Genomic DNA, 25912 nt, shown 5'->3' on the forward strand with positions numbered 1-25912 from the left:
AAAATATTGGCAATGCAATATAGAAAAATATTGGCAATTCAATATAGACATCGATGCATTGGCAATACAAGCAACGCTTGGAATTTCTACAGTTGAAAATATTAACAATGCTTCGGCGATACTCAGCGATACATCACCGATACCTGGAAGTTTGTATAGTTCTAGCGTTATCGGTATCAGTACGGGTGTTACCGGTATCACTGAACTGAAAATACAGATAATATCGGGGATACTTCATACAATGCTAACAGTACAGTATCATAGTCATTAACAAGCTGTCTCATCAGGCCACGTCCATCACCTCGTGCATGAGCAATCGGGACCGTCTATCAGATAAGTCCCATCATGGGTGATGATGCACACTGATTGGATAGAATAGGCCATTGAATCAGTGAGTTTCAGTCACATGGTTAGAAGCAGAATGGTCGAGGAAACAATAACTGAACTATATGAGGGTCATCCAATGAACGTCATTAAACACAAACACACCTTCCATGCATGCTGAATAGGACGCGAAAATTTCCCAAAATCAAAACAATGCCAAAACATGCTTTTTTTCTACAGAATCAACGGTGCGATGCGATCGTAATCTCCTCTTACCATTCATTGCCGCCCCACTACATTCTGGAGTCTGTATAAATAAAAGAGAGGAATTATATGGTACTCGACCCTAGGATATGCATGCCATCAGCCGGCCCGGAGTTCGTAAACAAGTGGGTCTGTGGATTAGCAATCCAGACCATTGATCAAGGACTGACCACGCCAAAAAAAAAAACTTCCCAGATCATTGGTCGCTAATGATCTGATCGTTCCTGTATTTATTTCTTACGCCGTCGTCTATGGGCTAGAAGTGTCCGATAGGGGATCCACAGATAGATGGTCCTGATCACCAAGCCATGGGCCCCAGTCGTAACAGATTCAACGGCTGCAATGTATCCTCAGGTTGAAGATCATATAACTCTTCAATAAACAGAGAGCTTGGAATACAAGAAGCTATTCCTAAGCAGAGCTAACAACAACATTACATATTTTCAGAAGGTATGAGAAGGAGAAATGTATGCAAACATACATAAATACATATGTAGAGCAGCTTTAACCACAGCTGCAGTGTCATGGTTCCAGCTTCAACGAGACAACTCGCGACTGTCTGTTGCGCTTCGCCACCTTGACAAAGACCGCCGACAAGCAGGGAGGGGCCCACCATGGCCTGCGTACTTCTTGCTCGCCTTTCAAGCAAGCAACTGCAGACAAAACTAAGAATACGTCACAAAAACATCGAAGCCCGTCTTAGCCCATGAACTGAAAAGCCTAGTGCAGTTGATATGGATCAGGTTGTGGTCTATTCTTTCTGAATTCAGTTCCACTCAAGTGAGAGTCAACTCAGAAACTTGGGTCGAGTATCATGGTTCACAATACCATCTATGGGACTTGGTTTCACCCAACCTTTATCAATTTGGTTGGTATAGGAACGAGTCACCAAGCCGAAATGGGGCCCAAAAGCTGAGTGCAGTCGATGTGCCACTGATGCAGGCTGAAATGGGCCTAAGATCCATGCACCAGGCCTATTAGGCCCAATCAGCCAGCCAAGCAATAAAATCCCATTAAATCTCTCCTGCACTAGCCAGCAAGCAACGGCTGGCTTCAAAGCTGTTGTGCGCTGCCTTTGACTTTAATAGATGGTCATAATTGTTTGAGTATATTTATTGATTACTCTTCTATTTTTGCAATAAGTCATTATATGTCAATGACATGGCTCGTTTGGATCGTAAGTTGTTTTTCTTAAGCTACTTAAGCCTCAAGTTATTTATCTTGATTTGTACTTATCCAGCAGATAAGTATGTTTGGTAAACAAATTTATCAACAAAAAAGTAGAAGTTTGTTATGTTCCGAACATTACGTCATATTAATTTTTTTATCTCTTCTATTAATCTCCTCTTATGCAGGGCCCACCTGGATGTGGGTTATCCATCGTGGGGGGCCCACCTTCAACATTCACTTCCCATCATGTGGAGCCCACCTTTGATGTGGACCGTCTATTGTGTAGGCCCCACCTTTGAAGTGAGTCATCCATCATATGTGGGTCGCTTTGGATGTGGACCATCCATTATGCGGATCCACCTTTGATGTGGGTCATCCATCATGTGGGGCCCACCTTTTATGTGGGCCATCTGTCATATAGGCCCCAACTTCCATGTGGACTGTAAATCATGCAGGGCCAAATTTGATATGGACCGTCCATCACGTGGGGAGATGAGAGAGAGACGTGAGAGATTAAAAAAGTAAAAGGTTAAAAGGCAAGAATTGTTTGCTTATGGCTAAAGTTTAAGCTAATAAGCTACTTTTGCAAAGGCTGTAACCAAACTAACTTTTATTTTTAAAAAATAAAAATAACTTATTTGCTGCCCAAGGTTTTTTTTTTTTTTTTTTTAAGCTACTTACAGGGGTCATTCCAAACAGGCCCCACGAACCTTCCTTGTTCGTCTAAGAAGCCCATTTAAAGCCCAATGTGGGTAGTCTCAAGGCAACTTTGAAATGAATACAAAAAAAAAAAAAAAAAACCTAAATATTGATTTCTAATTTGTTTGTGATTCTTATGCTTAGCTTAGAGGTGCCTACATTTGGGCAGATCTTTTCCATCAGGTGACCGTGCCAGCCGAGAAGTCACAAGTCCAATTCTATTGGTTCAGTTAAGTTCAACTCGGACTCCCTGAGGGATTGAGCAAGGGTTAACTCGAAAACATTGGTTGAGTACCATGGTTCACAATAATATCCAGTATGACTTGGTTTCACTCGTCCTAGTGGTTTTGGTTGGGACCAAAGTAGAATGACTGAAGATGAGTTATACAAGTTTTGATCTCCAGGCAAGTCTGCACTCTGACACCGCCAATTTAAACCGCCTTGTGTACTCAAATTGACCTTTTCGAATTTCAAAAGTTGCCAGCCAAGCATGATAATTAGAGGAGGTTTGCCAGAATACATCCCGACATATTGAGTCATACCAGTTTTGGTCTCCAGGCAAGTCACACTCTGAAACTGCTGTTTTAAAACCACTTCGAGTAGTCAAATTGACCTTTTCAAGTTTCAAAAGTTGCCAGCCAAGCATGATTATTTGAGGAAGTTTGCTAGAATACATCCCAACGTATTGTATTACAGAAGGAATTTATTAGATGGATTTGTTTTTTTTTTTTCCATTTCAATTTGACCCACACTGTTTATTTATGTGATAAGGCTTACTCGGATTGGGGATTCTTTCAATTTGACCCACACTGTTTATGTGATAAGGCTCACTTGGATTGGGGTAGCCCAAAAGACTCTTGTCATGATGACCATCCATATTGGCAGCAGATATTAGATAGCGCAGGTCATCCAGTCAGTATGGTATTTGGGAACTCCTCTGCACAATATGACACGTGCTTTGGATGGTTCAGATTGGTATACTTGTAATGCCACGCGTTTGGTGGAGCATCACTGCCATTTAAGAGATGGTGGGTGGAGACATAGAAGATGAGTCCTGGTTTTTGCATTTTCTTTTTCCCAAGTTCCAAGCAAAGAAGAAGAAGAGAAAAGGAGAACCTTTGATGCGTCTGAGCTCCTTGCATAGCGTAATGAAGTCTCCCCATTTCATGTGGCATCGCCTGATAAACCGCAGAATCTGTTCTGTTGTAAACATGGATAAGCTCTCCAAGTACTCTCCGTTGACACCATTTTCTTCGAAAATCTGGCGGTAGCCACCAAGATTTATCTCTTCCAGCCACAACCCTACATCCTGAAAGCGCAGACACTCCGAAATCAAGTCAGGTCATCTATTCCAGCATTTCTTTTCTTAAATGGCAGATGGGTAAACAGAGCAACGATGGATAAGCAGTCTTCTTATTGTACTAGGTGCAAATTCCTCTATGAGGCCCATGCGGGCAATATCAAGCCTACTAACAGTTAAATAAATGATATTGTGGACAAGTCTTTATCAATAAATCTCCATCTTCCGGATCAAGTCTTAAGTTGAGATCCATAGGTGTATCTACTACAGGTTTGGCACCCAGCATACCTATCTCTTTTAACAAATCACAAACATATTTCCCCTAACACAATTTATCCCAACTTTAGCTCTTGCGACTTTTATACCCAGAAAATAGCAAAGTAAGCCAAAGTTTTTAATCTAGAACTAGGAGTGAAGATGCAACTTTAATTTGTCAATAACATAGATATGAATGTCGGTATTGTATTGGTCAAAAACGGTTGTATTGTATCTGCATCGGCATGAGACGAATCGCGATATGGGGCCGTATCGGCCTGATACCAAAAAAAAAAAAACCCTTACACGTTACACCCATAAATGTCCAATTTTAATTTTAATTTTTTCCAAAATTTCACAATTGTCTCCTCTTCTTTTTTCATTTAAACCATGCAAGAGCTTAAAAACTTATTTATTTTAGGCTAGATCTAGACCTATTTTGGGACCAAACCAATTGATTTGAATAGGATTCAACAAATCGAAGCGAAGTGGACCATTATGAGAAAAATTAGAGGTAAACCTTCACTTTCTTTTTGATATTTTCATCTTCTTTTTGTTGTATTTCAATGTAATGGGCCTTAGTTCGCCAAATCATACTTGATCTGTGTTCAATTAGGGCACATTTAGTTGACCTTCAAGAAGTCAAATCGACAGACAACATTCTCATCAAAGCATGGTCTGATACGCCATCATATGCATGTGCAAAATACAAGGAAAAAAATTATTGATTCTTGAGTATCTTATTATTCTCTTTTTTGTTCCTGATATTTTCGTTAATTCTTTGGCTTAAAAATATTTTGACCAATACGGGCCGATACCATCTGATATGGACTGATATCAATACACGATGCCTGTATCGTATCGTATCATACCATCTGATATGATATTGCGGACAAGTTTTTATCAATAAATCTCCATCTTCTGGATCAAGTCTAAGTTGAGATCCATAGGTGTATCTACTACAGGTTTGGCACCAAACATACCTATCTGTTTTAACAAATCACAAACATATTTCCCCTAACACAATTTATCCCAACTTTTGCTTTTGCCACTTCTATACCCAGAAAATAGCAAAGCCAAGTTTTTAATATAGAACTAGGAGTGAAGATACGACTTTAATTTGTTAATAACATCGATATGAATGTTGGTATCGTACTGGTCAAATACAGTTGTAACATATCTGTATCGGCACGAGACGATTCGCGATACGGGGCCTTATCGGCCCGATACAAGAAAATAAAAAAATAAATAATAAATACCTGTTATGCCCATAAATGTCCAATTTTAATATATATATATATATATATATTCAAAATTTCACACTTGTCTCCTTTTCTTTTTTCATTTAAACCATGCAAGAGCTTAAAAACTTATTTATTTTAGGCTAGATATAGACCTATTTTGGGACCAAACCAATAGATTTGAATAGGATTCAACAAATCGAAGCAAAGTAGACCATTATGAGAAAAATAAGAGAGGTAAACCTTCACTTTCTTTTTGATATTTTCATATTCTTGTTGTTGTATTTCAATGTAATGGGCCTTAGTTCGCCAAATCATGCTTGATCTGTGTTCAATTAGGGCTCATTTAGTTGACCTTCAACAAGTCAAATCGAAAGACAACATTCTCATCAAAGTATGGTCAAATACACCATCATATGCATGTGCAGAATACAAGGGAAAAAAAGATTGATTCTTGAATATCTTATTATTCTCTTTTTTGTTCCTGATATTTTCCTTAATTCTTTGGCTTATAAAATTTTCGACCAATACGAGCCGATACCATCTGATATGGACTGATATCAATATGCGATGCCTGTATCTCCATACAGAAATGCATTCTTCACGTCAAGCTAAAAGAGATGCCAATCATAATTGGCAGTTGTAGATATAACAACACGAACATAATTAATTTTAGCGATAACAGAAAAAAGTATCCAGATAATCTACTCCATAAACCTAGGTGAATTGCTTGGCTGCTAACCTGGTATAACACTCAATGGAACCATCGAGCGAAAAATTCAGCTATATAAGCCCACCTATATTTAATAAGTGTCTCACCGGATGTAAGATCACTCGACTCCCATGTATCATTGGAATACATGACATTCATCTCATCCATAGCCCTTTTTTAAAAATTTTATCCAATGATACATCCTGAACCAACAAAGGAATAGATAGAGAAGATAATGCAAGGGCAAACTGCCAGTAATTGGTGGATAACTGATCAAAGGAAATAAAATTTGAAAAAGAATGCTAAGTATAAGAGCGTTTACATTTAGGAACAGCAATAGGTAGACCTCATGTGTTGTGAGAAGAAACGGATTGCAATGCTTAAGTTTTTTCTCCTTTTCCTGTAGCCTATCAAGAGATGGGATGGGTCAGACTCCCCCTTGCCCCAAACACCTGTTAGAGGAGGGATTCATAGCCCCGTTGCTAAGCCTCTTCGGTATCTATCCCTCTTATCTCTTCTGTGGATGCTGTTAGTAGGATAGACAACAAACCTACCATATATTGCTGTTCAGTCCGATTCCTCTGGGGTTTTCTTGCATCAGCATAAATACACGGAGGACTTGATTTCCTTGTCTGGTTGGCAAGACTCATCTTCAGTGGATACCCCTTTGGAAGTGAATGTCAAGTATCGACGTGAGGAGGGAGATCTCCTTCCTGATCCCATGGTGTTTCGACAGTTAGTTGGTAGTCTCAATATCTCACTATTACACGGCCTAACACCTCCTTTGTTGTCCAGCAAGTTAGTCAATTTCTACAGTTTCCTCGCCAATCTCAATTATCTCACTATCACACGGCCTGACATCTCCTTTGCTATCCAGCAAGTCAGTCAATTTCTGCAATTTCCTTGCCACCTTCATCTTGCCGGGGTCCACCAAATTATTCGATATCTCCGGGGTTCCTCTCACCGTAGCTTGTTCTTCTCTACTGGTACTCCTCTTCACCTTGTGGCTTTTAGTGATGCTGATTAGGCAGGATGTCCTGATACTCATCGGTCTGTCACCGAGTGGTGTATGTTTCTTGGTGATTCACTTATCTCTTGGAAGAGTAAGAAACAGGATCGTGTTTCCAAATCTTCGACCGAGTCCAAGTACCGTGCCATGTCAGCAGCCTGCTCGGAGATTATGTGGCTCCATGACTTACTTGCTGAAATAGGTTTTCCTCAGTCTACTCTCACTCCTCTTCATGCTGATAATACGAGTGCTATTCAGATCGTTACCAATCCCGTCTATCACGAGCGTACCAAACATATCGAGGTGGACTGCTATTCTATTCGGGAAGCAATTGATACTCGGGTTATCTCTCTTCCACATGTCTCAAGCGACCTTCAGATAGCGGACGTCTTCACTAAAGCTATGACACGACTACGTCATCAATTTCTTGTTGGCAAATTGATGTTTCTTGATCGACCAGCATCAATTTGAGGGAGGATGTTAGTAGGATAGACAACAAACCTACCATATATTGTTGTACCATATATTGTTGTAATTAAGGGCTGTAATTAGGGGATATAGATGTTGTTGTTATGCTGTAATTAAGGGCTGTAACTAGGGGATATAGATGCTGTAATTAGGGGATATAGATGCTGCTATTATGCCGTAATTAAGGGCTGTAATTAAGGGATATAGATGCTGTAATTAGGGGATATAGATGTTGTTGTTATGTTGTAATTAAGGGTTGTAATTAGGGGATATAGATGCTGCTCTTATGCTGCAATTAAGGGTTGTAATTAGGGGATATAGATGCTACTGTTATGCTGTAATTAAAGGTTGTAATTAGGGGATATAGATGTTGCTGTTATGCTGTAATTAAGGGTTGTAATTAGGGGATATAGATGCTGTTGTTATGCTGTAATTAAGGGATATATTGTAAGTAGGGAAAATGATTTCTATATAAGAAAAGGACTACTCAATTGAGGGTCATTGAGCAAATCTGACAGATGCGACGGTTAGGATGTGGAGAAATTCGAACAATTCTCTATGCGATCTTTTTACAACCGAGTAGTGAGTCTTCCTACAGTGGCGATCATGCGCACACCTCATTCCTTTGGTCGTATGGGGCTTCTCACAAGTGTGCAATGTTAGATTGGTTGGTGGGTAGGAAGAAAGTGCTTACAATGGATAATTCGCAGAAGCAAAAGCTAATAGTGACCAAACGGTTCCTCTGCCCTCTTTGTTTGCAGAATGAGGAGATAGTCAACCATCTTTTCCTTTATTGTCCTAATGCTAGGGAGTTTTGGGATTTTATTTTGGGCTGCTTTGGTGTCCATTAGTTAATGCTAAAGTTGATCAAAGGGTTCCTACAAGCTTGACATGGAGGGGTGGGAAAAGCGGGAGGATTGCTTGGAGGTGGGCATTGTTGACTGGCCCATGGGCTCTCTGGGGGGGGGAGGAACAATCTATGCTCCCGCAATATACGAGGGACTGTTGCTAATGCTATTAAGCAGGCCAAGCTGGATGTTTTGGATTGGGCTTCAACCTCCCAAGCCTTGAGAGATTGTTCTCTCTGTCCCCCTCTTGGGCATCTTTGTAATTCTTTATATTATTTAACTATTTCAGCTCCTCATTAATAAAAACATCACATTTCAGAATACATATATATTTTTATATATCAATGTTTTAAATAGCGGTAGCATGATGCGTAGCGCTCAACCCTTTATAGCATGTAGCGTAAATACAGAGCGTGTAGCGTAAGCTACACAATACTTCTATTTTTTAATTTAAAAAAATGACAAATGTAATAAAGAGTGGAAAAAAGGATATGTGTGTGTGTGTGTGTGCGCCTAAAAAATGATTCATTTTATCAATTATACGCATGTTCAAACAAGTTATTAGTTATCATTTATCAAAAGCCAATCTACATATATAAATCAAATCAAATAATTATCACATCAACAACTTTCTTTCTAAGCAAACCACTTTAATAATTAATAATGTCTAATTGAAACCACAAGTCACAATTATGAAAAAAAATAAAAATCCCATAAGTTAAAAATATCAAGAAAAATATAAGTGTCACATTCCTCAACATTAGATACAAAGAAAACATGGAAAAAAAAAATACATTGTAGCGTATGCTGCATACGCTATGCGCTACATAGTTGTAGCGTACGCTACAGGGGATTTACGCTATTTAGGATGCTGCGTAGCGCTATAGCCACACTACACTACGAGCACTACCGCTATGCTACGGGAGTTATTTGAAACACTGATATATATATATATATATATATATATATGTATTCATTTCCAAGAGTAAACTACGTGTGACTTCAATCAAATGTCCTTTTTTTTTTTTTGCTCAACCACCACATTCTACTGAAGTTTAAGCACAACAAGAAGTATGATGAATAATACCATAACATTGCAAATAGGAATGAAAATCACAATACATAAATTCCAATGCATTATTAGATCTAAGTATGCAACCAAGCTGAGATTTTATTTCGCTCCGAAAAATCTGAAATACAGAAAAAAAAAAACAAAAAAACAAAACAAAAAAAAAACAAAAAAAGCCTTTTAATTTTTTATTTTTTTTTTATCAAGCCGATATTTGTGTTACTGTCAGTTCACACACAATTCACTGTTAGCCACCCCCACTAGGGATCGATACCAAGACCTGAGTGTTGAAACGAGGTATCTTTCACTTAGTCTACCACTTGAGCCAAGTCAACCAAGAATAATCATCAACAAAAAGAACAAAATACTGAAAATCTTACAAACTAGGAACTCAAACTAGTCCCCACACATCACAATGAACTCACTTAAATGGAATAGTGCTTCGTTCATTAACTCTAGAAGGAAAAGGAAAGGTACTCTATGGTGTTTATTTAGCTGGAATGTTTCATAATCGAAACTTAACAAGGGATGAAACAAGGCTTTGCAATTTTTGGAGAGACAAATGGCCTTGACAACAATGCCATTGGATAGCAAGATCCTTAGGTAGCACTGCACCACTTACAGATTTTCTCTACAAATAGTACAAACTATTCCTCTCATATCCTCCACCAATTTTCATGCCCGTCTTAAAGTTATGAACAACACAATGAGAAAGGAAGAAAGTGACAGGGCAATTTAGAAACTTCATTACTTAGACAAAAGATAACACAGATGCACTAAGCCGACTAGTACCAAGACCAATAATGTTGGAGGATGTGCCATCGACTAAGGTAACGGATATGTTGGAAGTATGACCAAATAAGAAGAATAAACTACAGTTGCCAGTGATATAATCAGAAGCCCCAGAATCTATTATCCAAGAGAAGAATAGGATGACAAGAGTCACATTTTACCCAAATGGTCCAAAGTATCAATAACTTTGACGGGTACATAATTGGATGAAGGACCATTGGAGGAGAGGAATCATGCTTGTTCTCGCGGGAATGTGACATTAACCTTATCAACACCAACATTGGAAGTAGTAGAAGCAATAGGTCTACCGTCAGATGAAATATCATCAACAACCCGTGCTTGATTGGCCCTTGGAGGTTTCCTACGAAGATCCCAACAGAAATCCACAGAATGATTAGTCAACCCATGGTGAGTGCAGAAACAATCTCCTTTACCACCACAACCAACTCAGCCTCTGCCTAAAACTCTACCACTTCTGCCACCGAAAAAACCACCACGACTACTCTGTCCACAACAACCTCCGAGCATACCAGTGTGACCAGATGAGATAACCAAGGCTGATTTATCTGTACTATTAAACTGAGTACTGCCAGATTCATTTTCAGTGGAAACCCTGAAGTCTAGCATAAACTTTTGCAACTAAATGAATTGAAACAACACCCAAAATATGATCCTTTGTGGATTGATACTCCTTTGGCAAACGGGATAAGAGCTTCACTGCTTTCATGTCTTCCATCTACTTCTTCTTCTTCTTCTTCTTATTGAAAGGTAACACTACCAGGGATTGAACCCTAGATCACTCACACACACTATACTGTCTCCACAGTTCATCTAACACTTCCATCTACTTCTTCATGAGCGTCACATCCGAAGTAATGGGATGATAGATCAAAAGTTCTACACACATACCAATAAACTTTGCAAAATATCCATCAAGAGATCCATCTCCCTTTTGAAGATAGAAAATTTCTTCGTACAATTGATACACCCAAAAAATATTCTGTTTTGAGGAGTACCTCCTTTTAATCACATCCCACACATCTTTAGCAGTATTCAAAAACACCAAGTTTGAACTGACTTCAGGTTCCATATTACTCCACAACCAGGACCTCATTTGAGCATCATCACACAACCACTATCCATATCTAGGATTAGATTCCTCAAGTTTGGTCTCCATGAGAAAGTGATACTTCTTCTGCCAGTTGTATAGACATAATTGATACATTAAACGGGGAATTAGGACTTTCACCTACTACTCCCTTAAGGTCCATAACCCACTTTTACCGAATTTAATTCAGCCAGTATTGAAAAATATTGATCTATAATCATATCGACACTAACTACATCCAAATTAGGTCATGGATAAAAATAGTCAACTAAAAAACTGTCTTTTACTGCAAAGAAATCAAGGGATGAAAGTTTGCTGACGTTGATATAAAAATAAAAAAAAAAGAAGCTAACTTTCATCTTCCAAACCAAATTTTTGCATTCCTTTGCGAAAGATAACACGCACCTTAAAACAGTTACAAAAAACATGTTTTCTATGAAAAACGAAGAACGGTCCTTTCTTCTAGGGTTTGATCAACACTTTGGGGTTTTTGAGAATTCCTCCAAAATCTGATTGATAGGTTTGGGTTTTAAGAGAAGAAGATCTAGATTTGAATCACCTCTTGATCCCATGATTTAAGCTTCTTGTCGAAACAGCGTGCATTGAGTTCAGCCCGTATGTTCCAAAGGCAAGACAGAAGGATCAGCCCTGATGACAACCCATTTGTTACCTCGTTCATCAGAGTTGTGAGACAATAGGTGAATCAAGGTTGCAAAAGTTTTTGGCCCCAATGTGGCTTGCATCAGGCTCCCCCGGCAACAAACGTACCCTTGAGTTCTCTTCTCTAGGAAGCACTACAATCCAATCACTAAAATACACGGTTGCAATCACACCTGCTACCTGTTGTCTGATTAGTCCTTCCTTGATAACATGTTAATTCTTCAATCTTTTCCATTAGCAGAGGAAATACGACTCTTCTTAAGAAGTTTCCATACACAATCTCCTTGTGTCATTCATTTTATGGAATCTCCTTGCACGGATATTTCTCTATGCCTAATTTGCGTGCAACAATGACTACATTGTGCATTATTTCTTTATGAGTACTGTCATGGACAGTCATGTCGCGTTCATCAGCCTCTTTATTGAAGACTGTTCCTTTATTGAAATCTAGATTTTCAACATATTCATTAGGCTTTAGCTTCATCAAAAATCATATCTCGACCATGTTCTAGGAGATTGAGGAGCACCGTATTCATCGATTATTGGCTCTTTATCAAATATTGGACCTTTTTGAGGATCTAAGTTGATGGCATGATCGGTGGGTGTCTTTGTCGAAAATTGGATCCCCGACAATATCTTTGTCACAGATCTGTTCATTATCAGATTTTCCGTTGGCATTGTAATGCAATGGAACTTTATATCACGTGATGTATTGCTTCAAAGTCTCGACTTGCCACTGTAAGAGCTCGATGCAATTGGTCAGCGACTCAACCTGCAGTCTGAGGAACTAATGTCTTATTCCTAGCGTTGACTGCTTGTTCGGCTTGTATTGTGCCTTCTGCTCCTTGCCCACATCCTTGGACATGTGGTGGGGCCATGTGGGATAGGCGGAAAGGGTTTGGGCAAGGAAGTTGCTGGTCTCCTTGAACGGTTAAGGGCAGGGTGGAGGTTGCACTGTGTGAGGATGGCTAGGCATTGGTTGTGGGGTGTGGAGAGTGGATGAGATGAGGCTATGGGATTAGGTGAAATGAGGATGGTTGTGAGATGTGGATGAAACAGAAGTGCAAGCGTTGTAGGGAATCTTGAGTGTAATAGGTGGGGTGGTGGTATAGATATGTGGAATAAGGGACAAATGGATGGCTTTTGGATGGTTGTAGTGATGGGGCATGGGATGACTGATGGGATTATGGACAGTGAAGGACATTAATTGGATGGTTAATGTAGTGGGATGTTTGGGTAGTGGATTGGGGTTGGTGAACGTGGGATGTTTGGGTAGTGGATTGGGGTTGGTGAACGGGTGTTAATGCTGGTGGGTTGTGGAAAGTAAAATAACTAAAAATGGGAGTGATGGGCGAAGAAGTTACCTAGATCAGATCACAATAAGCATGACCTCCTCTTCAATACCACTTAGTGCAGTGAAGCACACGCCAAATCGATGACATGGCCAGCCGTGGATGAGGACGCCGAATCTAGCAAGCAACTCAAGCATGAAATAATGGAATATCTGCGATGGGAAATCCACAAGCAACTCAAGCAGAGATCAGACCCAATGTCACAAACAAGAGAAGGGAATCCACCATCTTCTTCTTCCTTTTCCCAAATAGAGAATTTTTTATTTTTTTTTTGAAAGATCTCAAATAGAGAACTTTAATTCAATAATCCAAAATCCCTCAAATTACAATGCAATGAGAATACCTACACCAACTCCTAACCCTAATCAATCTAAGTCATTTATTATCTCTATCCTCACCTCACTTCTAATCTCATCCACACTAAAAATACCAAAATATCCCTAAACTTAAACCAGCAACTAAAACAAAGCAAAAAACTGAATTGAAACAGAGGGCACACCGCTTTGGCAGAAATTGAATCCTCGACATTCTATCTAGGCCAATCTAATGCCCATGCTGTACATCGGGATCAAATATGATGATATCATACAAAGCCTAAAAAAATTTCCCTTTTGTGGTCCACAATCGGAGCTTCCTCGAAGATATATGGTGTGATTAATTTTTCGGCCCAAATGCTCCTACATCAGAGAGACATTCACCTTTTTGCTTTCAAATTTTTAGGGTCGATCATTGCTTAAGGCACCTCAAAAAATAAAATGCAATCTCTTGAGCCACAAATTGCCAAAGCGATGCTTGGAGTTGGGTTCGATGAAATTTGCCACTTAACCTTCAAGATAAACATTTTTTCATCCATATCGAGAGAAAGGCTAATGATAAGCAGATTCCTTAACTAAAGGAGTTGAGTGACCCACCCTCCATATCGGAACATCAGTTCATCTAGCTTTATGTATCTTGCTTCTCTTTTTTAATAAAATTGTTCCCTTTCAAAAAAGAAAAAGGCCAGCTTAAGTGAATAAAGTGCACAAACACTCTGAAACGCTGGGCCTCTTTTCTACAAATTGTCAAGAGTTATTGGCCATTGCCATCCAAGCAGGGGCACAAATTCTTCCGCACCTTGGCACACGGTGGACGCAGCCTTAGTAAGAAGAATTCATTTTTTTTTTTGAATGATATTAAGAAGGATTCACATCCAATCGTTCCACTACAAGGTATATGTATCAATGGAATCATCGCATTGTACATTACGCTATCTCGTGATTTTTATTGGGACACATGGAGACACATGGACTGTTCAAAAAAATTCAATTTTCAAAGTCCATGCAGTCCATCCAACTTTCAAGGGCAACTGCAAAAAGAATACCACTTGGCGGATCTCATCCATCTGATGGATGTCCTCTACAACAAATGGCTTGGATCTTTTAGTAAATGAAGTCAAATCATCAATGTGAACCATCCATTAGTGGATCCCACCACATGTTGCACATGTGTCTCAAGAATCACTTGCGATGACAATCTTAACCATCCCATCTGTGACTTGGAAAACAATCTGTTAAAAAGGCAAGGCCAACGCTTGGACATATTGGATCATCCTTAAGGATGGAGCTGGTTCTAAGGAAAGCTAAGTGTGGAAATGGGTGAAACCGGAAGGTAAATTTTCATTGAGATCATTTATTGGGTTATTGAAGGTGGCTGGTTCGGCTTGTCCCAAGTTCTAGAAGGCTCCAATTCCTTCAACAGTGCATGGTCAGCCAAAGCTACCAAGACAATTGAAGATCTCAAGAAGCGAAAAACGCAATTTGCTATTCCTAACAGGTGTGCTTGGTAAGAATGATTAGGAAACTGTTGACCGTCTTTTTCTTCATCACAGTGTAGACAGCTAGGTAGCATTTCTTCACCCATTTTGGTGTGGCTTGGTCCCTAAAAAGGTCCCTTAAGGCACTTTTGATGGTTGGCCAATTGGGCCCTATCCGAAAGTGGTAAGGTTCTTTGGGGCAAGATATGTGATTTGGTGGGTTTTATGCAGAAGTTTAGAACAATTATATGTCAACCAAGGTGATGGTACAGCGGATTTCCATTACGGTGGTAGGTCACTAGGTTGTGTCGATTGATTACTGGGTTAGATCTATGACAAAAGTCTAAATCTGAAAAAAAATTCCATCCAAGATCTGTTCGGGTACTTGCCTCAGTTCAGGAGTACAGATTCTAAGCATCAATAGCAGGGAAATTAGATCACCTCACCATTACAGCTTGCCAATAAACACAAGTTGGATGAAGTCTATGGCAGCGAAAAGAGATACATGGGAGTACTCTTAAACAATAAAAGAGAAGTTCTAGTCCAACAGGGATTGTTAACAGAAAAAGAAATATTACACTGAAAATAAGAAAACTGATCTTAATAGACAACGAGAAGCAAATAAGAAAAAGGTAAACGATGCAATAGCACCCATCCCACATGTGTACTCTCCACACATGTGCACAAGAAAAGGGCTTTTAAGGATCAATATGCAACTTCTTGTTTTTTTTTGTCTGTCAAAAATCCATTTTAGGCGTGAATCTGTTACCCAGTCATTAATGACTCTTTTTTTGTTTTGGGATGGGAGGAAAAGAGGAGGGAAGTTACAACCACTATACTATCGTGGTCAACTATACTGAATCATGCATCATATTACATTACTTTATCATGGGCGGATAGCAGAGATCAAACCTGCAACTTCTCCTTTAGGTCATACGAAATAGCACATATGAATGATATTTTCGTTTAAGCAAAACTCCTTTGTTTCTCTATAGTAGTAGTGATCTGCGGGAGTGCTAGCTCTAGTGTGAGATTAAAGGACTGTTAGCTTACTCACGGCCTTTGCTTATTCTTCTTACACTACAGATCACACTCACCACTAACGCTACTATAAAGAAACAAGAAGTTTTGCTCCAAGAAAAATATCATCCATTTGTGTTATTTCATATGGTTCGTGCCTTATTTATAGGGAGAGGTTTGCCAGGTTTCTTTCTTGATAAAAAACCTAGCACAGTATGAAGAATCTAAAAATAGAAATCCTTGCTTGTAAAAATCTCATAATAACCTAACTTTATACATTAACAAATAAGAAATCTCAATAACATACATTCCCTAACATAGAAACTAAAAAAGGAAACTAGAACCAATTTAAAAAAAGGAATTGGGTCCTTTTCTCGTGCACACGTGTGGAGTGTGCACATGCGGTATGGGATGTGATTGCATCTGTAAGCATCTAGCTAGTTGTTATCCAAGACACTTATAACTCTAGGAGATGTCTTGCTTGCAAGCAATGTTGTGTTCTAAACAAACTATCTAGGTCATTTTGTCCTAAATAATTAATCTAGGTCATGCTATCTTGGTCTAGCGATTATGTTCGTTGTTTGTCAAGTCCATGGAACAAGCAAATGCTTAGTTTTTAGCCCTCCATTTGAATGTGAAATCTTGAGAAATTTCTATCAGGAAACATTGTGGAACAATAATACACACACACACACACACACACACACACACACACACTACCAGTTTTATAGGTCTTTCTCTCATCTTCTTTTCAAGCCCTTCTAACCTAATCAAAGGTTCCCTTATAAAAAGTGCTTCTAGTCTCCATGACTAGGGAAGCAAGAATTTCATGATTTCCATAATAGAATATCCAAAAGAGATTAACGCCCAAGCACTCCAATAACAAGAGATGTTAGAAGAAAAACCAAGATATCAAACCGAATAACAACATTTCAGTTGGCATTTCAAGTCTCCCACTTCTACTGTTATCATATTTTATATATTTCTAATGGTGGGTTGTTTATCTGAAATTTTGTGCATCATGATGTTACATGAAAGAGAGCTTGTTGGGACCATCCAAATCTCTCTATCAAGACTCTTTTAAGGCTAAGTTTGAATGCTCATTTGAATTGAATTGCAATCAATGTTTTCAGTATCAGTATCGACGCATGTATCACACCCTTAGAATACAAAAACATATTGGGTATCGAATGGAAAACATCATATGTATCGCGTAATGTATCATTGTTTTTAGAAAACGTTGATAAACATTGAGAAATTGATCAAATTTTTCAATGAAACTTTAGTGGGTGTTAAAAAAGACATCAATACACACTTAGAACTCAAAAGATCACAAAAAACAAGTACATGTAATAAGTTTCCTTTATATAGGGTCCTAAAATATATGATGTCTTACAAAGGTATTGTACCTATATTCAAAATCAGTTCATATAATTTATAAATCATATCATAAACAATAGATTTAAATAAATTTATTTGTTTAAAATAAAATTATTTTTGAAAATAAATTTATTATCGAAAATAAATGTGTAGTTGATGTTAAGATCAGCATATACTCATAAATATATAAATATAAGGCATGAATAACATTTTTCAAGGTAATTTGTTCAAAAAAATATTTATTTATTTATTGCAATTTTAATTAAAATTATTGTTTTCAAAAAAAAAAATCCAAAAAGCTCCATCAATCTATAGATCAGCCTCCAAACACTCTCACATGATTTTTCCACACTCTGATTGTAAGTTAAATAGGTGAAATCAGAAAAAAATTTGGACATTTCCCAAATTCCCCAAGTTTTCCCAAAATACATGATTTAGCATGCAAAACATGAACAATCATGGATTACTAATGTCATTCCACATATTCTAAGCAATTTAAACAAAAGAAAATAATTTAAATTAAATATATATAAAAAATCCACTAATTGGGCTTTTGGTACCACACACTCTTCAATCTCGATTTACGTAGCCAAATCCCCTTTCCTCTCCAAACAAATGAAAAGAATTGGTTGAATCCCTTTAGCAAAGTAATCCCAACAAAAATGTTCATAGAAAATCAAAAATAAATAAATAAATAAATAAAATTTTGTGGATTGTTGGGTAATTTCCCAAATTTTTCGGAAGAGGACCGTCACAAGTGTTTTATCATCGATACGTGCAATACATATTGACAACATCAGGCAACTTATAACAGCGATATTTTCAGAATATCCCAATGTACCAATATATCGACCAATATTAGGAAGTTTGCCAAGTACAACCTAGTTTTGTATCAATAATGTGTGATATCGATAGTATCATCCAATGCTATAGTACTAAAATTGCAATGTATCAGGGAACTTATAACAACAATATTTTCAAAATATCGCCATGTATTGGTATATCGACTGGTGCTAGGAAGTTTCCCAAATAAAACCCAATTTTGTATCAACAGTGTGCAATATCAATAGCATCGGCCGATACTAATGATGTTAAAATCACTTATTGCAATTATTCAATCAAACATAAACGAAGTGGCCACAATGAAAATCATTTTAATTCATAATGATAACCTATCCCTAGTTGCAATTCCATGTATTTCAAGTTGGACATGAACCGATTGGAATCATTGGGCAGCCAACGGAATGGAACTAGCCCCATTTTGGCGATTTCTACTATACCAAATTGAAATATAGCAATTCAATTCAATTGAGCATGGGAGCTAAACCAAGTCTTCGAAAGAAACTTTCATTTGCTTTCACCACGTGAGCGTTATCCAAATCCACTGGAACTGCACAATAATTCATAAGCTGCATTTGGTCCCATGAACTATCTTACTTCAAAACCACATATAAGCAAATCATCCAACAATTTTTATTTTAAAAAAAAAAAAAAATGCTCAAGGTATTGACATATCGCATGCCGATCCACACAAACTGTTGGATTTTGATTTCAACCACTAAACTTACGTTCACCAACTTCATTCCCAGCCTCTCTCTCTTTTTCCACATATCAAAGTAGGCACAGGAAGGCCCAATATTCCCAAGATCTAGGCCGTTAAACTGGAGGCACCCATCACGAAAAGACCATGTCCAACTTCGATCAGAAAATCTTAACATATAGTCCGTGTAACTTTCTCGAGGAGTGCTGTCCGACGGATCAGCCATCCATTTGCAGGTCTCCAATCAGATAAAACTAAGATCGTCTAATGTAGGATATTCCGAGGCACGCCTATCCAAACTGAGGCCCGCAAGACGAACGGCCCGGATTGCTGAGGCATCGACCCCAACTGTACACTCATCGACCAAGCAAAAATACCATTTTTGTTCGGTCGAGCATCACATAACAGGCCCAAAAAATTAAAATAAAAAATAAAAACCCTTAAATAAAACATATTAATAAATAAAGATGAAATTTTCAAAAAGAGAGAGAGAGAGAGAGAGAACCGATTCGAATTCACACCTCAACAGTCCAAATGAAGAAATCCAGAGGCTCCGGAGGCCGTTCTTTATTCATTTCCCAAACTGTTCCTCGAAAACCTGTAAATTCCCACAAAAGTCAAGTAGACTGAGCTGAGATTTCTCGAATTTCATCGCATTTTGGAGGATCGAAGAGATTACCCTTATACGAAGCAGGAAATTACAGGAAAACCGCCAAAAAGACGGTCAGAGAGCGGGGAATCGCATGGAATGAAGATCGAGAGGCGGATTTCTACATCTCCGGATCGGATTTCAGATGAATGCTTGAAAATTGAAGAGATTTCGTCGGCAAGTACAAAAAAGAAAAGAGGGCTCTCTCTCTCTCTCTCTCTCTCTCTCTCTCTGTATTTCAAGAGACGCAAGGGTCCACGACGGCCCAGCTTATTTTAACGGAAGGCGCGGATTCTGACTTATTTTCTCTCTTTAACTTCCCGCTTTTGCTAAAATACGCCTACTTCTACTAAAGTACGCCGGTTGGGTGTGTTGGCGGTGCGCCGGTGCGGCATATCTGTGCCCGAATAGTTCTGCTCCCACTGTGGTCTGACGCGTTGTGGGGCCCACATAAGATGGACGTGACAAATCCACTCCGTCCATCAGTTTTTCAAGAATACAAATCTCGGTTGGGCCATATCACACGAAACAGCAGGGATTGAAAGCCCTCCATTGGAAACATTTGTGTGGGCCACGGAAGTTTTGAATCATGATTATATTTGTGCCTACGGTTATCTGAGCGGTAATAACCCTATGAACGGTGTGGATTTCATATAAACATCATGGTCAGCTCTGACAGTGGAAGTATATGTTCCCACCGCTTCATTTGGTGTGGCCCATCTGAACTTTGAATCTCCTCGATTTTTCCATTCCTATGCTAAAAAATGATGGACGGACCAGATTTATCACAGATATCTCTGTGAGCCCCACAGCTTCCTGCAGCAGGAGACACGGAAATATTCATGTGCCCGAAACACGGGTACTCCGCTGCCGCGGAGCTGCCAGGTGTGGAGCCTTAGGGACGCGAATTTCCTACCGCACATCATAAAGAGGGGGGACGCAACAAGGCTGTAACCCCAAGCTCTGTGGGGGCCACCGTGATGTTTGTCTTACATCCACTCCCTCCAGCTTCACGAGTTTACTTTAGGACGTGATCCCAGCGTGAATGTGTTGTACTGCAATTCTGGCCACTATGCGAAAGTTAAGAAGAGGGCTACATGTGACATTCGTACTTTTTAAAAATTAGAGCTGAAATAAAACCAGTTTTACATCTTAAGGGCCCGTTTGGCCGGGTGGATTGGAAGGTATTGAATGGTATTAGGGTGGATGGCATGGATTTCTAGGTAATTATGGTGTTGTCGGTGGATTGTCTGGAGATCCATGGGATTGCTGTATCCCTGGATTGCTATATCCGTCTGTTTGGCATGCCCGGCCAATCCCGGGATTAAACCTTCTCATCCCTCCCAATCCCTCAAACCAAACACGATCCAAGGCAAATTTGAAAGGATTAGGGTGGATCGGATGGGATTTAAAGGTAATGATGGTGTTGTCAGCGGATTATCTTAAGATCAATGGGATTGGGATAAGATCACCGACTCTGTTTGGCACGCCAGGCCAATCCCGGGATTTGACTTCCAATCCCTTCCAATACCGTCCAATCCCTTCCAATCCGACCGGCCTAACGGGCCCTAAGGGATGGTTGACGGAATGTTGTGATCGTATTAGCGGTAAAGAGAAAAGTATGATGTAGAGATATAAATGGGACCAAGAGTAATAAAGTCTTGACCCATGAAAAAGAGCCGTCGTAAAAATAAACATAACCAAATAAAGATTTATATAGGAGAATGATCTAAATAGACTTTTAGATAGTTGTAATCGTTGCACTAGTTAAAGAATTATCTAGAAGAGTAAGATGGGACAGAGTTCTATAAATAGCAGAGAAAATCAACTGAGAAAAATATCTCAAAAATCTCCAAACTAATCCTACAACGCAATCCAATATCCCAACTTATTCTAGGAATATCAATAATTCTTAGTTATAATCTTTAATCGTAATCTAAATATATCCTCATATGCTAGATTCGTCCTTTATCTTACATCACACAGTCCTTTCAATAGACGCATTCTTACGAATACTCATAGTAATCGATTGTGATTTTTTCTTTTATTTGATTGTATTGGTATTGTGAAAGTCATCTATTGTGGAATGCACAAAGTAACTTATCTTCAGATGAAGAACTCTGTCCTCTGATCATCGTCTGATCATTATCAAATTCTGCAAATGGCTGATTAAGTGACCAATCTTCTCATAATATGGTCATATATATGTTCATATTGGACGTATCTACTTATTCTTGGCGCTTGGGGTCGAAGTCGATCAATTTAGATTGAACCGTTATATCAATTATGGCACGCCCGTGCACACTACATGTGACAGAAAGCAAATCGAAGTATCAACATTTTTTGCACACCCGGTGACACTACAAACTACTTTGTTGCTATAAATATTCATTGTGCACTAGCTATGTAACATTTTTGGTGAACGCCAACATTTTTTGCATGCCTAGTGGGACTACAGACTACTTGGTTTTCAAAAATATATATTGTGCACCGGTCGTACAACAATTTTGGCTAACATCAATATTTTTAATACGCCCGATGGAATAAAATAAAATACTTGGTTGTCATCAATATTCATTTTGCATCAAATGTACAAAAATACCACTCTTGACACTAGTATACATGTCAATGCACTAATTTCTCAAAATCATGAGGTAAAGAGGTGTCATAATACTTCAACAGTTGTTGTTGCAACTAACGAACCCCCTACTCACGAGGAGTTACAAGGACAACAGGTGTCTAAACAAATGAATCCATCGCCTAGTCTGGTGCCTACTCGGCCAAATCCAAATAGACCATCAACATCTCAAGTTGAACCTCTTGAGATTATATCAGCTGAGATGGTTGATATGCAAAGGGAGATTCAACGCATTACAAAGTTATCCCGAGTTCAGGTTGAACACTCATGAGTTCAGGCCAATGCCTTTAATAGGTGGATGGTTGGCCACACTAAGAGCATGATTCAGTTGGTGGCTTTGTTTGCTGGAAAAAAAATACATGTTACACTTCAGCAACAGGCCGATACAAGCCTTGTTGGGAATCGGTTACATGTACCACCAGTCCAAATAGTGCCACTGACACTTCCTTTGCAGTGAAATACATCGTTTATTTCTATCCTTAATCTAATTTCGAATCTGCGAAATTCACCAATACTGGTAGATTTCAGATGTCCTGAATGTATTCTTGCATAGGACATGCAATTCACCACCACCGGTAGATTTCAAGTGTTTTAAACGTAAGAATGGAAATATAATTCACGAATTTATGAATCAAGGCATTCCTAGCAGCCAACATTTGCCTAAAAATTAACCACATATGAAGACACGGTATCAGGATGGCCATAAGTACCCCAATGGCTACACCATAATACTTGGAGTGTAACCAAATTGTTCAATTGGTTCAGAAAGTAGCAAGCCAAGTTCTCGACCGAACTACTACTCTAGTTTATTATAAGCCATATCCTGATTGGATCGATTGACAATATCCATTGTCAAGGAACTATCTGTTGCGCACCACGCCAACAACACAGTGAATCGAGATCTAATCTCCGGTCTCACCCACAAATGATAAACAAGAAGAAATATAAACTAGAAAAAGAATCAAAGTATTCTAAACAAACCACAATACAAGATATACGTGGAAAAACCCCAAACAAGGGTAAAAAAACCACAAATGCAAACTTCCACTATGAAGAAAAACGAAGATTACAAGGAAATATACTAACATTTCCCTTGGAAGTACAGAAAAAATCCTTTGCCCACACCTTGGAATAACTCTCATAATACCTAGAAAAGCCCTAGGGACCCCTATTTATAGTTTAAGCAACTTCCCTTTTGCACCCTTGCAAAAATCGACTCAAAAATCCATAGTCCGCATCAAATCCGAAAATGAATCTGCGTAACCTCGACTGGTCGAGCATGGGCCTCGACCGGTCGAGTACCGCGGAACCAAAAAATCGATGCTTGCTGGACTTTGAGTCGAGCCAGTCCACGACTGGTCGAGTGGGCCACTCAACCAGTCGAGCGGCCGTCCATATGTGGTTCCACATCTCAACAATCTCTCACTTGGAGACACATCACCATAAACCTTCGTCTTCTTCATCCGAAGTGCACCACCTTCCCGACTTCAAGCTTAAAGACCAATGAAAGCTGAACAGAGCTTCAACTTCTCCTGTGTGACCGCCTTAATCAGCATATCTACAGGATTCTCACTTATATGGATCTTCTCCAGAGTAATCGATCCATCTTCCAGTAACGAACGCATAAAGTGATATCTGATGTCAATATGCCTGGTCTTTGAATGAAAGGCTGAATTCTTAGCCAAGTATATTGCACTCTGACTGTCACTAAACAACTTGCAATCTTCTTGCTTCTTACCCAACTCTTCCATGAAACCTTGCATCCACACCATCTCCTTACACGCTTCTGTAGCTGCAACATATTCTGCTTCCGTTGTACTGATAGATACTATCTTCTATAACTAAGAGACCCAACTGACTGCAGCACTACCCAGAGTAAAGACATAACCTGTAGTACTTCTTCTATTGTCGATATATCCTGCCAAATCTGAATCTACGTAGCCTTGTAGCTTGATTTTCGATCCATCATAGCATAACCCTATATCCACAGTACCTACCAGATATCTAAGGATCCACTTCACAGCTTTCCAATGTTCCTTCTCGGGGTTATTCATGAACCTGCTAACAACTGTCACTGCTTGAGCAATGTCGGGCCTCGTGCTCACCATAGCATACATGAGACTCCCAATAGTTGACGCATATAAGACTTCTGCCATGTAGTCTCGTTCCTCCCGCGTCTTTGCATCTTGCTCCTAGAAAGCTTAAAGTGGTTAGCTAATGGAGTGCTAACCGGCTTAACACCACCCATATTGAATCGATTAAGTACCTTAGCTATGTACTCTATTTGTGACCAAACCAATTTCTTATTTTTCCTATCACGCTTTATCCTCATGCCTAGAATTTGTTTTGCAGCTCCTAAATCCTTCATGACAAATTCTCTAGACAGTTGTCTTTTGAGATCTGAGATGTCTTTCATGCTTGAACCGACCACAAGCATATCATTAACGTACAGAATAAGGATAATGTACGACGTATCAAACTTCTTCAAATAGCAACAGTGGTGTACATGACATCTCCTAAAACCGTTTCACGATATAAAATTGTTGAACTTCTTGTACCACTGCCTCGTGGCCTGCTTCAGGCCATATAAACTCTTCTTCTGTCTACACACCTTGTTCTCTTTTCTTGGTGCCACGTATCCTGCCGACTGATGCATATATATCTCTTCTTCAAGGTCCCCACAAAGAAAGGTTGTCTTAACATCTAGCTGCTCTAAATGTAAGTCCTCTGTAGCCACTATACTCAAGACCATGCGAATCGTAGACATTTTCACTACCAGTGAAAATATTTCAGTGAAATCGATACCTGCCTTTTGTTGAAACCCTTTTACAACCAATCTGGCCTTGTACCGTTTCGAACCATCGTGCTCCTCCTTCAGACTATAAACCCACTTGTTTTAAGAGTTTTCTTACCCTTGGGTAGAGTGACTAGCTCCATGTACGATTAGACTCGAGAGAGTCCATCTTATCATCTATGGTCTGCTCCCACTTAACCCATGTATCTGACTATAATGCCTCTTCAAAATACTTTGGTTCACCATTATCTGTCATTAGTAGATAATGTAAGGATGGTGAGTATCGGACCGTGGGTCTCCTCTCTCAAGTAGACCTCCTCATAACCATGTCTGTGGCTCTGCCTCATAATACTCCTGTGTATGATCATCCTGTGGCGCTGTAACACCCGTGTCCGGTAACTCTTCCAACTCTATGAATTCTTTCTCCTCGGCCTTATTTTCTTGCATACTGTCCTTATACATCACTTTTTCATTGAACACTACATCTTTGCTTCTGATGATTTTCCTTTTTTCTTTATCCTAAAACCTGTAGCCAAAATCATGCTGCCCGTAACCTATAAACATGCACCTCCTGGACTTCGCATTCAGCTTGTTTCTGTGTCTGCATCAATGTGAACATATAAAGTGCAACTGAACACTCTGAGATGTGTAAGGTTCACTTCTTTCCCAGTCCACGTTTCTTCTTGTAGCCCACCATCCAATGGTGTTTAGGGGCTTCTATTGATGAGATATGCGAAAGTATTCACGGCATTTGCGCAAAAGGTCTAGGGCAACCCTTCATGTAACCTCATACTTTTGACGCGCTCAAGGATGATCCTGTTAATGTGC

General features: G+C 39.1%; 1 protein-coding gene across 1 annotated transcript; it reads right to left on the bottom strand.

Moving 5' to 3' along the window:
• Window positions 1-519: 519 nt before the first annotated feature.
• LOC131219512 (uncharacterized) lies at window positions 520-19934 on the bottom strand. The gene is made up of 4 exons (XM_058214684.1): window positions 19683-19934; window positions 19525-19601; window positions 3574-3766; window positions 520-1241 (listed from the first exon to the last, which is right to left on the bottom strand). The coding sequence occupies exons 2-4, from the start codon at window positions 19576-19578 to the stop codon at window positions 1111-1113; spliced, it is 378 nt and encodes a 125-aa protein (XP_058070667.1). The 5' UTR covers window positions 19579-19601; window positions 19683-19934; the 3' UTR covers window positions 520-1110.
• Between the last annotated feature and the right edge of the window lie 5978 nt (window positions 19935-25912).

This window comes from Magnolia sinica, chromosome 11 (assembly GCF_029962835.1).
Source record: "Magnolia sinica isolate HGM2019 chromosome 11, MsV1, whole genome shotgun sequence".
Taxonomy (NCBI): Eukaryota; Viridiplantae; Streptophyta; class Magnoliopsida; order Magnoliales; family Magnoliaceae; genus Magnolia; species Magnolia sinica.

Coding starts and splice junctions, on each gene's coding strand:
- LOC131219512 (XM_058214684.1), bottom strand. CDS start 19,578: ATGAATAAAGAACGGCCTCCGGAGCCTCTGGATTTCTTCATTTGGACT. Junction 3,767..19,524: donor TCTTCATTTGGACTGTTGAG/GTGTGAATTCGA, acceptor CTGCGCTTTCAG/GATGTAGGGTTGTGGCTGGA. Junction 1,242..3,573: donor GGAGCTCAGACGCATCAAAG/GTTCTCCTTTTC, acceptor TTTTGTCTGCAG/TTGCTTGCTTGAAAGGCGAG.